The sequence below is a fragment of the Podarcis tiliguerta genome (assembly GCF_965153285.1).
Source record: "Podarcis tiliguerta genome assembly, chromosome: 8".
Taxonomy (NCBI): Eukaryota; Metazoa; Chordata; class Lepidosauria; order Squamata; family Lacertidae; genus Podarcis; species Podarcis tiliguerta.
This window is the reverse complement of record NC_139541.1, coordinates 916,570-929,200: the sequence shown is the minus strand read 5'-3', so window position 1 is coordinate 929,200 and position 12,631 is coordinate 916,570. Positions and strand designations below refer to the sequence as shown.

At 48.6% G+C, this 12,631-nt stretch overlaps 1 protein-coding gene across 22 annotated transcripts in view; it reads left to right on the top strand.

Annotated features, from left to right (window-relative positions):
- The window catches only part of ANK1 (ankyrin 1), a 174,027-nt gene that overhangs the window by 137,806 nt on the left and 23,590 nt on the right, over positions 1–12,631 (top strand). For 13 of the 22 annotated variants that reach the window (XM_083456591.1, XM_083456582.1, XM_083456596.1 and 10 more), the window contains 9 exons: positions 1,252–1,456; positions 2,596–2,652; positions 4,081–4,177; positions 4,489–4,717; positions 5,422–5,547; positions 7,008–7,127; positions 8,261–8,345; positions 8,946–9,026; positions 10,266–10,397. In XM_083456591.1, the coding sequence (XP_083312717.1) occupies positions 1,252–1,456; positions 2,596–2,652; positions 4,081–4,177; positions 4,489–4,717; positions 5,422–5,547; positions 7,008–7,127; positions 8,261–8,345; positions 8,946–9,026; positions 10,266–10,397 (1,132 nt within the window). The remainder of the gene's footprint in view (positions 1–1,251; positions 1,457–2,595; positions 2,653–4,080; positions 4,178–4,488; positions 4,718–5,421; positions 5,548–7,007; positions 7,128–8,260; positions 8,346–8,945; positions 9,027–10,265; positions 10,398–12,631) is intronic. The other 9 variants (XM_083456574.1, XM_083456575.1, XM_083456597.1 and 6 more) reach the window with 2 other exon arrangements.

Sequence of the window (12,631 nt, the reverse complement as noted above, 5' to 3'; positions counted from 1 at the left end):
TTGAGCAAAACAAGTTTCTTGACCTTAAGGTAATGAAAATAGTTTTGTAAAAACACTTAAAATAGGAGGAGGGGCTGAGTGGGATTTGCCATGGCTGGAGGCGGAACTTGGTTGCCATATGCAACCAAGTCCTGACTGGGTGGCTGCATGGGGCTCAGCCGCTAACAGAGTAACAAAAACCAGATCCATTCAGTGCAAGCACACACTAAATGCATTGTCCAGTCTGGTCCTCAGAGTGACAAATGCTGGGCTGCTTACTGGATCTCCCACTTTTGCAGATCTCTGGTGGACATTCGGGTTATTCAGGGGCCTGGCTCTGGAGTTGCCTTTGAAAGAGGCCACAGCAGAGCACATGGCTGGCATCCTGGCAGCAAGGAGGGCCCACCTTCCAGGAGCACGGCCCTTTTGGCATGTCTCCCTGTGGGAATGTTGAGGACAGTAGGAGAGGATATATTGATTAATACAGGGGTCAGCAACCTAAGGCCCATGGGCCACAAGCGGCCATGGGGGTCGTTTAACCGGCCCATGGACCCCCGCCACCTGCTCGTTGCAGACTGGCTTCCGGGACACTGGCCAGCTTCCCATTGGTGGCAGGAAGCTCCTGCAGCCTATGGGAAGCTGCGCACGCCTCCTCCGCAATGGAAGGAGCACCGGAAATAGCATTTGCGCGTGCGCGCGCACACACACACACACACACACACACACTGGACCACTGTGGCGTCTGTGGGACCGTGAATTGTGAGAATCACTTGAGTTAAGCAATCCAGTCTGGCTTGTCCAAACTGGATTTGTTCCTGGTAAATCCCCTTTTGTTCCCTCTTAAAAACAATAATGACACAATAGACTTCTTTAAGAAACTAATGATAAGGTTTACTCACACAGTCCACAGTGTGATCCTGAAGGCAGGCTTTAGCTTGTAGTTACAGATACAGAGAAATGTGTGGGTTCACCCTCTTTTGAGGAATGAGCCCATGTGCTGCTGGCTGAGAGCCACACACAGCAAAAAAGGTATCAAGAAGAGTCGAGAGGAAGAGCATCAAGAGGAAGAGGAAGATGGCTGTGTGACTGGCCCCTTTGTAGGGTCTGCCAGGGTCACGCCCATCCACCTGGTCACACGCAGGGGGAGGACGCTCCAGACAAGGCCTGACAGGAAGTCCTCCTGGCTGGAGCAACATTCCCCTGCATGTCCACTCTGGTCAAACAGGAAATGTTGTACTTGACTGCTTACGTTACATCCCACACTCCCTGCAGGCGCAGCCGGTGCCAGATGAGCTGGTGACAAAACTTCTGGGGAACCAGGCAACATTCAGCCCCATAGTGACAGTGGAGCCACGCCGCAGGAAATTCCACCGCCCCATTGGGCTGCGCATCCCCCTGCCCCCTTCATGGAGGGAGAACCCCCGGGACAGTGGGGAGGGCGATACAACCAGCCTGCGGCTCCTCTGCAGTGTCATAGGTGAGTAGAGATAACTGGTGACGTCTTTTGGGGCTGGGGCACAAGCCTCCCTCCTGCTCTTCATTTTGTTGCTCACTTTGTAGGTTCCAAAGTTGCAGCTTGAGGCGGATGGCAGAGAGATTTCAGGGATTTGGTGGGAGAGGCAATGGAAGGGAGCAAATGTTCCACCGTTGGCAGCAACTGCCTGTGATTCCACCCCTAGGGTGAGGGCAAGAAGATTTGCGCTCACTCTGCTTTCAGAAAGATGCTCCTTGATGGCAGCAGCGGTAGAGTGAGGGGAAATGCTTTCTGCGCTCGCTTTAGGAGGACATCATGCGGGAGAGGGAAGGGTGGTTGGGGGGGGAGCCAGGTACCACTAAGAATGGAAAAGAGGAGGCAGCGGGAAAAGGTAAGCCAGGCAGCAGTTTCAAGGAAGCTCATCTACCCCACTGGCACTCGTGCTCTCCCTGCAAATCTTTTAGTGTTGTCTCTTTCTTGGGTGGGCTGCTCTTCCAGGGGCCCTTCATCAGTTTTGGTCTGCTGGTTGGCTCTTTTTAATGGTTCAGGGGCTCAGCTATGCCCTCTGCCTCTGGGGAGTCTTGTCCTTTCATCACAGATGTTTTTGGATGATAGCTCTCATCGGCCCTGGCCTTGTATGGCTGGGCTGCCTGAGGCTAATGGAAAGCAGAGCCCAAAAACATCTGGAGGGCACCAGGTTGGCAAAGGCTGAGCTAGGGAATCCCCCACAGGTGGCTGCCTAGGTGGATGTCTTCTGTGCTGGAGATGCAATGCATTTTCCCAGCAAGGTATTTATTCTTGTTTTGTACTTGGGAAAATATCCCCCTATCCATTTTTTTTGTAATTATGTATTTTATCATTTCCATGCATAAAGCAGTTTACTATTAACAATGCAAAGTTAACAGCAAAAAATTGCACACCCCAGAATCGAAGCAAACTTTTTAAAATAACTGAGCCAAAAGATTCCTAATCATAATTCTTCCAACACCAAATCTCCACGCCATCAATTTTGGATCAGCCCAGACAAGATCTTAAGTCTGAAATAAAGTGAAGTCACAATGACAGTGCTAAGATTTGCTGGGTTTAAGAAGAAGCTTCTACATAAACTATAAAAGGATCCTGTGTTTGTTTCGTTTATTTAGCAGATTCATACCCTACCTTGCAATCAATTGATTCTCAAGGCGACTTACAAGTAACAGGTAATAACGCAAAGAACCCTGAACTCACACATGCCAGGATGACAGCCTTCAGTTCTGCGGCTGACAGAGGGGGTCAAGGCAAGATTCCCTTCGGCCATCCCAGAGCAGCTGGCAGTTGGAACAGAGTGTTCTTTCTGGTGGAGTAATGGTTAGAGTGTTGGACTAGCACCTGGGAGCCCAGGTTTCAAATGGCCACTCAGCTGTGAAGCTTGCTGGGTGCCATGGGACCAGTCACACCCTCAGCCTCAGCTACTTCACGGCCGTGGTGTCGCAGGGGGCGGTGCCATGTTGGGGGGGGTGACAAGGCACCCCATGGGCACAGCTGCGAACAGAGGTTCCTGCCACTGTCCGTATGGTGTTTGAGTGGCGCTGGCAGCAAACCGTTACGTATCTCTCCATCCCTGTGACTTGCGTAACCTCACGGGGAGGAAGGAACCAGGATGTGCTGGAAGAAGAACCAGTGTGACTGCCTGCATTGCTGGGTGGACTGGAATAAAATGTTGTTGTTGTTACATTTATATCCTCCCTTTTTCTCCAAGGAGCTCAAGGTGGCATATGTGGTTCTCCCCACCCCGTTAATCCCTACACCAGCCCAGTGAGGGAGGTTGGCTGAGAGGCAGTGACTGGCCCAAGGTCACCCAGGGAGCTTCATGTCCAAGTGGGAATTTGAGCCCTGGTCTACCAGGTCCTAGGCTGACATTCTAACCATTACACACCATACTGGCTGGAGAGGTGGCATATAAATATATTCCGTAAACATTAGAAATAAATATCAACACAGAGCTCACAGAATATTCTCCAACTGCAGAGCAGGCCCCTTTTCTTCAGGACTTTGCAGCTGAAGTGGAAACTGAGCATGCCAGCGGAATGAAACACTGGCTCAGTTCTCCCCCTTCCCCGGTGGTTTCTGCCTTTTCCATTTTAAGTGCTGTGTGAACATTCAAGTGTTGAAAAATTCATCTGTTACCTAGGTTTCCCCCCCCCCTTTTTTAATTAATGTACTCAAATGCAAAACTGTGCTGTGCACCTGAGGAGGTTCTTGGGGCTAGGGGCCACCAATCAGTGCAGCCAGGCTTCTGCTTAAGGCCTCCCCACCCCCCGGCCCCCAGAGCTCAAGTCCAGGGCTGGCTTGGGCCCGCTGGGACTGCTGAAGTGGAAGGTAGCCAGGCCAGCGCCAGGCAATCCCAACTTCCCATCCTCTTCCTCGGAGTTCTGCAAAGGCAATGCTAGAGGAGCCTGGCAACCGGCGACACATTGGGCTGGTTGGAGAGCAGCGTGAGGTTGGACCTAATGGACCAGCCTTCCCGGCTCAAATCTGGGAAAGTGCATTTTGGATTGAAGGCTGTGAGGGCCCTTCCAGGTCAGTCTGCCTGCTCCAAAAACCTCCTGTGCACACCTGTGTGCTTTCTCCCCACTCTCTTGTCTCAGGAGGAACAGCCCCAGCACAATGGGAGGACATCACAGGAACCACAAAGCTTGTCTATGCCAACGAGTGTGCAAACTTCACCACCAATGTTTCTGCCAGGTGAGCCTGAGGGGCCATTTGCACCTCAAAGTGATAATTAAACTGGCATAGCTTTGGAACATAGAAAAAGGTGTACCAGAGGCAGACCTGTTTAGGGAAGTTTTTAATGTTTGACGTTTTAGCGTGCTTTTAATATTCTGTTGGGAGCTGTCCAGAGTGACTGGGGAAACCCAGCCGGATAAGTGGGGTATAAATAAATTGTTGTTGTTGTTGAAAGTCTGGGAAATAGCTCAGCTTCCTAAATTTCTGGTTACGGCTGGGTGGTGAGCCTGCTGGCTTCTTCCAAGTGCCCCTTTCCTCTTCCTGCCCAGGTTCTGGCTGGCAGACTGCCCGTGCACAGCCGAAGCCATCCATTTTGCTATGCTGCTTTACAAAGAGCTGGCAGCTGTGCCCTACATGGCCAAGTTCGTGGTGTTTGCCAAAATGAACGAGGGCCGCGAGGGCCGCCTGCGCTGCTACTGCATGACCGACGACAAAGTGGACAAGACGCTTGAGCAGCATGAAAACTTCACTGAAGTGGCACGCAGCCGGGACATTGAGGTAGCTCCCCTGGTACCTGGGGCCCCGCCCTGCTGAAGCTCTTGGCTGAGGGACAGGCCGCTGTCTAGAAGGAGCTTTTTAAGTGCTGTCATAGCCCTTGCTTATTGTTAGTAGCATTAGAATTGTACATTGCAGTGGTTTCCAGAGAGTGATTTGTGACCTTCATTCAAATGGTTTGTAGTGTGTCTGCAAAAATGCAATTAAGAGCGGTAGACTCGTAATCTGGTGAACCGGGTTCGCGTCTCCGCTCCTCCACATGCAGCTGCTGGGTGACCTTGGGCCAGTCACACTTCTTTGAAGTCTCTCAGCCCCACTCACCTCACAGAGTGTTTGTTGTGGGGGAGGAAGGGAAAGGAGAATGTTAGCCCCTTTGAGACTCCTTCGGGTAGTGATAAAGCGGGATATCAAATCCAAACTCTTCTTCTTTACAATTGCTACAACAGGCAGAAAAATTATTTAGTGGCCCTCTAAGACCCTCAACAATTTTAAAGGGGTTTGCTGGGGAGGGGGGGTTTAGCTCAAATGCCTCCTTATTGATTGATTGATTTAAAAAACAAGCATGCCAGAGTAAAGTACCTGCCCAACATAGCTTCTAGGATGGCCTTAAACCTGTGCCATGACAGCGTTTCATGATGAGCTGCCATTTCTGGAGGTGGAGCATAACCCTTTCAAAGGCTTGGAGACCTTACTGCCTGTTTCTGCAGGTGGTGGAGGGGATGCCGCTGCACACAGAGCTTTCTGGGAACCTGGTGCCCATCAAGAAGGCCACCCAGCAGCGCAGCTTCCTGTTCCAGTCATTCCGGGAGAACCGCCTGATCATCCCTGTCAAGGTGAGAGGCAAGGGGGTCAGCAGGATGCTTTGGGAGTAAAAGCGCTGGGCTCTGATCGACCAGCCTGCTGCTGCTCTCACCTGTGATGCCACTGAAATTCATCATGATCTGGTTGGCAATCATGTTTTCCCAGCTTGTTTGCTTGTTTGAATTTATATACCACCCTATATACACAGCTCTCAGGGCAGTTCACAGAATAAAATCAGAATATAAAACCACAAAATACGCAAAATAAAAACAACAACCCAATAACCCCTTCCAAAAAACCCACACTTTAAAAGCTTGTGGTGCCCAGATACAGGGCCCAGGCCTGTTGTTGGATGACGTGGAGCAGCTGCTTCAGGTGGCAGGAGCTGGAGAGCAGCACACCCACACCTGCTTCCCGCTGCGCAGTGGACAATACCTTCCCATCACCAGCGTGGAAGCACAAGCCAGTGGTCCGTCCTGTCCCTGCAGTGGGGAGCAGGTGCCATCTCCCCCTCAGAGAGGACATGGCTCCAATACATCACAAGTCCCACATCGCTTTGGCTCAAGACCAGCGCCCCACCTAGTCTTTCTCTCGAGCCCACCTGCAGGTGCATAGGCCAGGAGATGCGTGAGGAACCTGCGTCCAGTTGGTGTTGGTCTCCCCATCTGTTCAGCTCCTTAAGGAACTCTGGAAATTGTAGCTCAGTGAAGGGAGCAAGGTGTGGAGGGGGCCAAAAAAGACATCGCAAGCTTGGAGAAAACTTGTGGAACACAGTTTCCAAACACTTGTTGAGAAAGCCCATCAGCACTGATCCTGACTCTGAGGAATAGATCACTCCCGTCCATTGTTCTCCTCACTTCCTGGGGTTATAGGGAGCCTTCAGTCCCATTCCTACAACGGCCCCACTGCCTACTGGTCCATTTCCAGGCACGACTCAAAAGGGCTGATGATGGCTCATAAAGCCCTGTGAGGCTTAGGTCCAAGCTCTCTGAAAAACCACATCCCCCCCCCTTTCCTCGGTCCTGCCACCCTCACAAGCCCACTTGCATGGACGTGGGAGAAGGCCTTCTTGGTGGCTGCTCTCAGATTGGAACTCCCTCCCGGGAGAAGTTAGACAGGCTCCCTCTCTGCTGTCCTGGAGTCCCTTTCTGAGAACAAGGCGGTATAAATAAATAATTGTTATCATGATAATAATTCTCATTCCAGGAGGCTTTTGGGAACTGACTGCATTTAGTGAAAGGGTGGCACTGTGCTGTTTTTATTGTAATTTGCTACATGTTTTTAATCTCTCTCTTTCTCTCTTTCTCTCTCTCTCACACACATATTGTTTTAGTTCAATAAATGTATAATTGTTTTTAAATTATTGGGTTTCAAAAAATGTTTTTAGTTGTTTCTGTTTTATTCATAAGCTTAACTGAGTCCTTGTCAGGAAGAAAATCTGCATAGTAGTAGTAGTAATTAATAATAATAATAATAATAATATTGGGGGCAGGTGCGAGACAGCAGCCGGGAAGCCAGTGGCTCCTTGTCCTTCCTCCGCAAAGCCATGAAGTATGAGGAGCTCCAGCATGTCCTCTGCCACCTGAACATCACAATGCCGCCCTGTTCCAAGGTGAGTCCTGCCTGAGCATGTTATTTATTTAGTCGTTAAACGCAGGGCTTTTTCCCCAGGAGGAACTTGCTGGAACTCAGTTCCGGCATCTCTCAGGTGAGTTCTGGTGGCTGTCAGGTGGGCACCATCACCATTGTAAGAGAACAAGGGAGGCGTTTTGGTAAGTTCCAGTCACTCTTTTTCTAGAAAAATAGTACTGATTAAACTTACTAGCCACCTGTCCCCCAGAGGGTCTCTAAGCAGCTTACATAAAATATATGTATGCATAAATACATCACCAGATAGAAAAGGGTTGGGGAAAGTCATATAACACATTGTCTAATTGCAGCTGGATGGGCCCTAGCACAGTACGGTGGTACCTCTGGTTACGTACTTAATTCGTTCTGGAGGTCTGTTCTTAACCTGAAACTGTTCTTAACCTGAAGCACCACTTTAGCTAATGGGGCCTTTGTTCTCATCCTGAAGCAAAGTTCTTAACTCGACGTACTAATTCTTGGTTAGCAGAGTCTGTAACCTGAAGCGTATGTAACCCGAGGTACCACAGTACGGTAAGGAATTAGACAATATATCCATGCAATTTTCGTATAAGAAAAATTGGTTTGTTACAGTCTCAGAAAAGACAACATTCAGTTTAACATTCAGTTTAATACTGACACAGGGTCAAGCAAAACTGCAAGATTTCAGTGCAGTAAGGCAGGGCTTCATCCAATTTGCCATGTGTCTCTGCTCCTCCCTCTCTCAGTGGCTCCTGGAGGCAGGAAACTCACCAGCCTTTCCAGACCCTCCAAGTGTCCCTATTTTCCAGGGACATCCCTGATTTAGAGAAGCTTTCTGATTTGATCCCGGAATGTCCCACTTTTCCTTAGGATGTCCCTATTTTCATTGGAGAAATGTTGGAGGGTATGGAGTTATCTGACCCCGAGCCGTCTGAAGGCAGCCCTGTATAGGGAAGGGTTTTTTGGTGATACATGTTTGATTATGTTTTTATATATGTTGGAAGCTGCTGAGATGCTGGCTGGGGCATCCCAGTCAGATGTGTGGGGTATAAATAGTAAAATTATAATTATGGAATGGGCTGTCCCTATTTTTATTGGACAAATGTTGGAGGTTATACCTTTCCTTGATGCCCCCAGAGTTCCGGCAGTGAGGAGCGAAGGAGAACGCTGACGCCGCTAGCCTTGCGTGAGAGATACAGCCTCCCCAGCGACAGCACCCTGGGTAAGAGTCCTTGGGGCCAGAAGAGTGGGCTTGGCAGGGCAGCTCATAGGTCAGGAAATGGAACTGGGATTCAAGACGGCCTTTTGCCATTAATCTGAAGGGAAACATTCTGGTGTCTCTTAGTGAGGTGGGATCTGTGCACCCTTTTATCGCTTCAGCTGTGTTTCTAGATTTTTATTGGATGTTCTTAACTGGTTTTAATTTGAGACGCTTTCAGTACAACTGAAAAGCAACTGATGATGATGGTGATAGGAGCTTTCTGCAGGCAGGGAGTTTATATGTTCCTCTGTTTCCTTTGTGGAAAGCTAGCATCCCAGGTGGGTTGGGTGCCAGACTACTTGATGGTAATAGCTTCAGGCAGTATAGAAATTTTAATAGTAGTAGTAGTAGTAGTAGTAGTAGTAGTAGTAGAGAAACTGAACAGGATTTGTGACTGAGACCAGGGCAAAGTTGAGTAAGGGACCAATCAGCCTCTTGACCTTGTTAACAACCGGCTAACAACCTGCACAATGCCAGAGACCCCAGCAGTGACCGTGAGTTTTGTGCCCTGTCTTTGCCCAAAACTTACTCTGCTTCCCCCTTCCTCCCCCCTCCCCCCAGGCTCAGTAAGCAGCACAGAGAAGGAGAGAACAGACATGAAGATGGCTGTCATTGCAGAGCATTTGGGCCTCAGTTGGGCTGGTGAGTGACACTGGTGTCCCTGCAAAAAAGGGGTGAAAGGCCCTTCCAGGCTTCCCTTTCATTGTACTTTCATGATTTGTTCTTCTGGAGGCATCGAGGCGCTTATACACAATACTGCTGCCAATACTGTTTGTGCCTGCAAGTGTTTTGGGGCAGACATACGGCCTCATTTCCAACTGGCACCTGCTGACATCCTGCCATTTTCCATGCCACAAATATTCCCATCTGTTCCCACAACTGACCTCAGACGCTCTGAGTTCCCAGCACTCTGGGCTTGCTGGGTGGGAATCTTTCCTGCTATTATCCCACACACTCCCTGTGGTTTTTGTTTGTTTGTTTTGTTTTTTGTGAACACCCACCTGGCAAAAAAGTCTCCAGAACCCTTGTCTCCCAGCTCGGTCACTGGGATCTTCTGCAGGAGCCTCTTGCTGGTCATTCCCCAAGTTGGCCAGGCTGCACTGAGCCTTCAGTGTCACGGGCCCAGTTGTAGGGAAGGTTCTGCCGGGGGAGATTCAGCAGGTGGCTCCTGTGCCAACTTGGAAATGCAGGCTGGAACCGTTTCTGCTCCATTAGCCCTCAGCAATCAGGAGCACATCCTTCCATATCTGATTACAACAGTTGTGTATGGTTTTTCTTGTGTGATTTCGCACATAGTTCTTGTAAACCATTAATAATAATAATAATAATAATAATAATAATAATAATAATAATAATTTATTACTTGTACCTCACCCATCTGACTGGGTTGCCCCAACCACTCTCAGCAGCATTTTAATATTTTTCTAGATATATAGCTAAACTGCATCAAGTGTGGCATACCCAACAGCAGGGAGGGGTGGGGAACTTCAGGCCTTCCTGTCTGACTCTTGGTGCTGCCCTTGGGCCACACCCCTCACTAGCCCTTGTTTTGCATGCACAGAGTTTTGGGCTGGCTGGGGTGTGTCCCTGGATTCTGACAACGCCTCTTGCTTGCCTGGAGACAAGGCAGAGAGGAGCACCGACCTGTGTGCAGAAACCAGCCCCCTGTGCCGCAGAAGAGTCACTTCCATTGCTCTCCCGCCACCCTGGCATGTGGCCCTTGGAAGGTTGCTCTGCATGCTGGCCCTCGGGCCGCAAAAGGTTCACTGCCCCCGGCACAGAGGGCCAGTCGCAGGGCCTTCCTGCTCCCCCCCCCCCATCTCTGATGGCTGCTGTGCTTTGTGTCTCTTTCCTGTCCCCGCCACCCCCCACTCCCTCCAGAACTGGCCCGGGAGCTGCAGTTTGGTGTGGATGACATCAATAGGATCCGTGTGGAGAATCCCAACTCCCTTCTGGAGCAGAGCCTGGCCCTGCTGAACCTGTGGACCAGCCGTGGCGGCCAGAGTGCCAACAGTGCGTATTAGCAAGGGGGCTGGGGGCGCATGGGCTGTCCTGAAGAGGGAGGCCACACACCACCAGAACTGAGGTTCCCCCGGGGGACTTTCCTTTGCACATGACCACATTCAATACATGGCATTCCTTCACCCTCACCCATCAAAACATTGAATGCACCGCACATTGGAGCAGCTGGCATGCCGGACCCCCCTCAGGCCTGCTCTTTCCTGCTCTGGGCCGGCAGTGAGGGGGGCAATGCTCCTCATTTGTGCATGGCTAGTCTCCCTAAAGGTACATTCTTGGGGATCTTCTGCCAGCATTCATTTCCTCCCTGGTTGTGGAGAGGGTTACTTTTTCTTCCTTGAAAAGTACCTAGAGTTGAAAGGAAGTCAAAAGAAGGACAGTCTTTCCTACATCCTCTTCCAGCTCTACATGCTTTTCAAGGCGAAAATTTATTCCACCGGATCCAACTGTTATGTGGACAAGTGAAGCCTGTTTCGTGGAGTTTCATGAAAACACAAATTTGGTGACACTTTCTGCAGAGGAATACAGGCGAGCTATTCAGAACAAAAAGCGAAACTCATTATAAATAGCAACATCACGGAGGAATGCAATATAAGGAAGGGAACCAGGCAAGGATGCCCTTTGTCTCCATTATTTTAGTATTGGAAATCCTGAATAAAAAGAGAAGAGAAGAAGGGAAGATAAGAGGTACAGTGGTGCCTCGCAAGACGAAAAGAATCTGTTCCGCGAGTCTCTTCGTCTTGTGGTTTTTTTCGTCTTGCGAAGCAAGCCCATTAGCGGATTAGCGCTATTAGCGGCTTAGCGGATCAGCTGATAAGCGGCTTAGCGGATCAGCTGTTAAGCAGCTTAGCGGATCAGCTGATAAGCGGCTTAGCGGATCAGCTGATAAGCGGCTTAGCGGATCAGCTGATAAGCGGCTTAGCGGCTTGGGAAAAAGGGGGAGAAAAGGAAAAAAACCCCACAGGAACTCACAAGACATTTTCATCTTGCAAAGCAAGCCCATAGAAAATTCGTTTTGCGAAGCACCTCCAAAACAGAAAACCCTTTCGTCTAGCGGGTTTTCCGTCTTGCGAGGCATTCGTCTTGCGGGGCACCACTGTATAGTGTTGGGGGGAAATCTTATAAACTCAAAGCCTTTGCTGATGACCTGATAAAAATGACAGAGAACCCAAAGGAAAGTCTATTGAGAACACTAGAGTTGATAAATGAATTCGGGAGAGTGGCGGGTTTTAAACTTAACACAAAGAAAATCAAATTATTGGTAAAAAAATATGGATGCGCAAGGAAAAAACGAATTACAAGTTATATGCGGCCTGGAAATTAGCAAAAAAGTAAAATATCTGGGTATATGGTTCACAGCTAAGAATATCAATTTATTCTAGGATAACTATGTTAACACTTGGAAGGAAATCAAAAACAAACTGGAAATTTGGAGCAGGCTAAATATCTCTTTTGGGGGAAGAATTTCCACAATAAAGATGAGCATACTCCCAAAAATGATTTTCTTGTTTCAGTCCATTCCGGTGATAGGGATGGCAGGCTGCTTCAAAGATTGGCAGAAGGATATATCAAGATTTATCTGGAATGGGGGGGGAACCTAGAATTAAACATAAATTATTGATTGATATAAGAGAAAGAGGAGGATTTGCACTATCAAATTGTTTAGATCTAGGACAAACATTTTCTGGAAATGCAAGGAGGCTGAAGGCACATGAATCCACATGTGGTGGAACTGTAAAAAGATTAGATAGTTCTGGGAAACGATTTATAGCGAGCTGAAGAAAATGTTCAAATGTTCCTTCCCTAAAAAGCCGGAAGCCTTCCTGCTAGGAATTATGGGTAATGAAATTCCAAAAAAGTTTAGGAGAGTCTTTATGTATGTTACAGTTGCTGCCAGAATGTTAATTGTAAAAGGCTGGAATGGAGAAGATATCCCATTCAAATCAGAGTGGCAAAATAAACTGAGAGAGTATGCTGAACTAACGAGACTATCAGCAAGGTTACGAGATGTTACAGATGAAAAATTTAACAGAGAGTGGGACATATATAGTGTTTGTGTAAAGGAATATTGTCAAAATATTAATCCGTTGGCAGGTATTTACTGAACTTCTGTGGGTGAATAGGATAATATAATACTTAAAGTAAGCCAAACAATGTGGAGAAAATAAAGTGAAGTGTGCATCCAAGAAATATAATCTGGGAATATAATGGAAGATGGGAGGTCACGT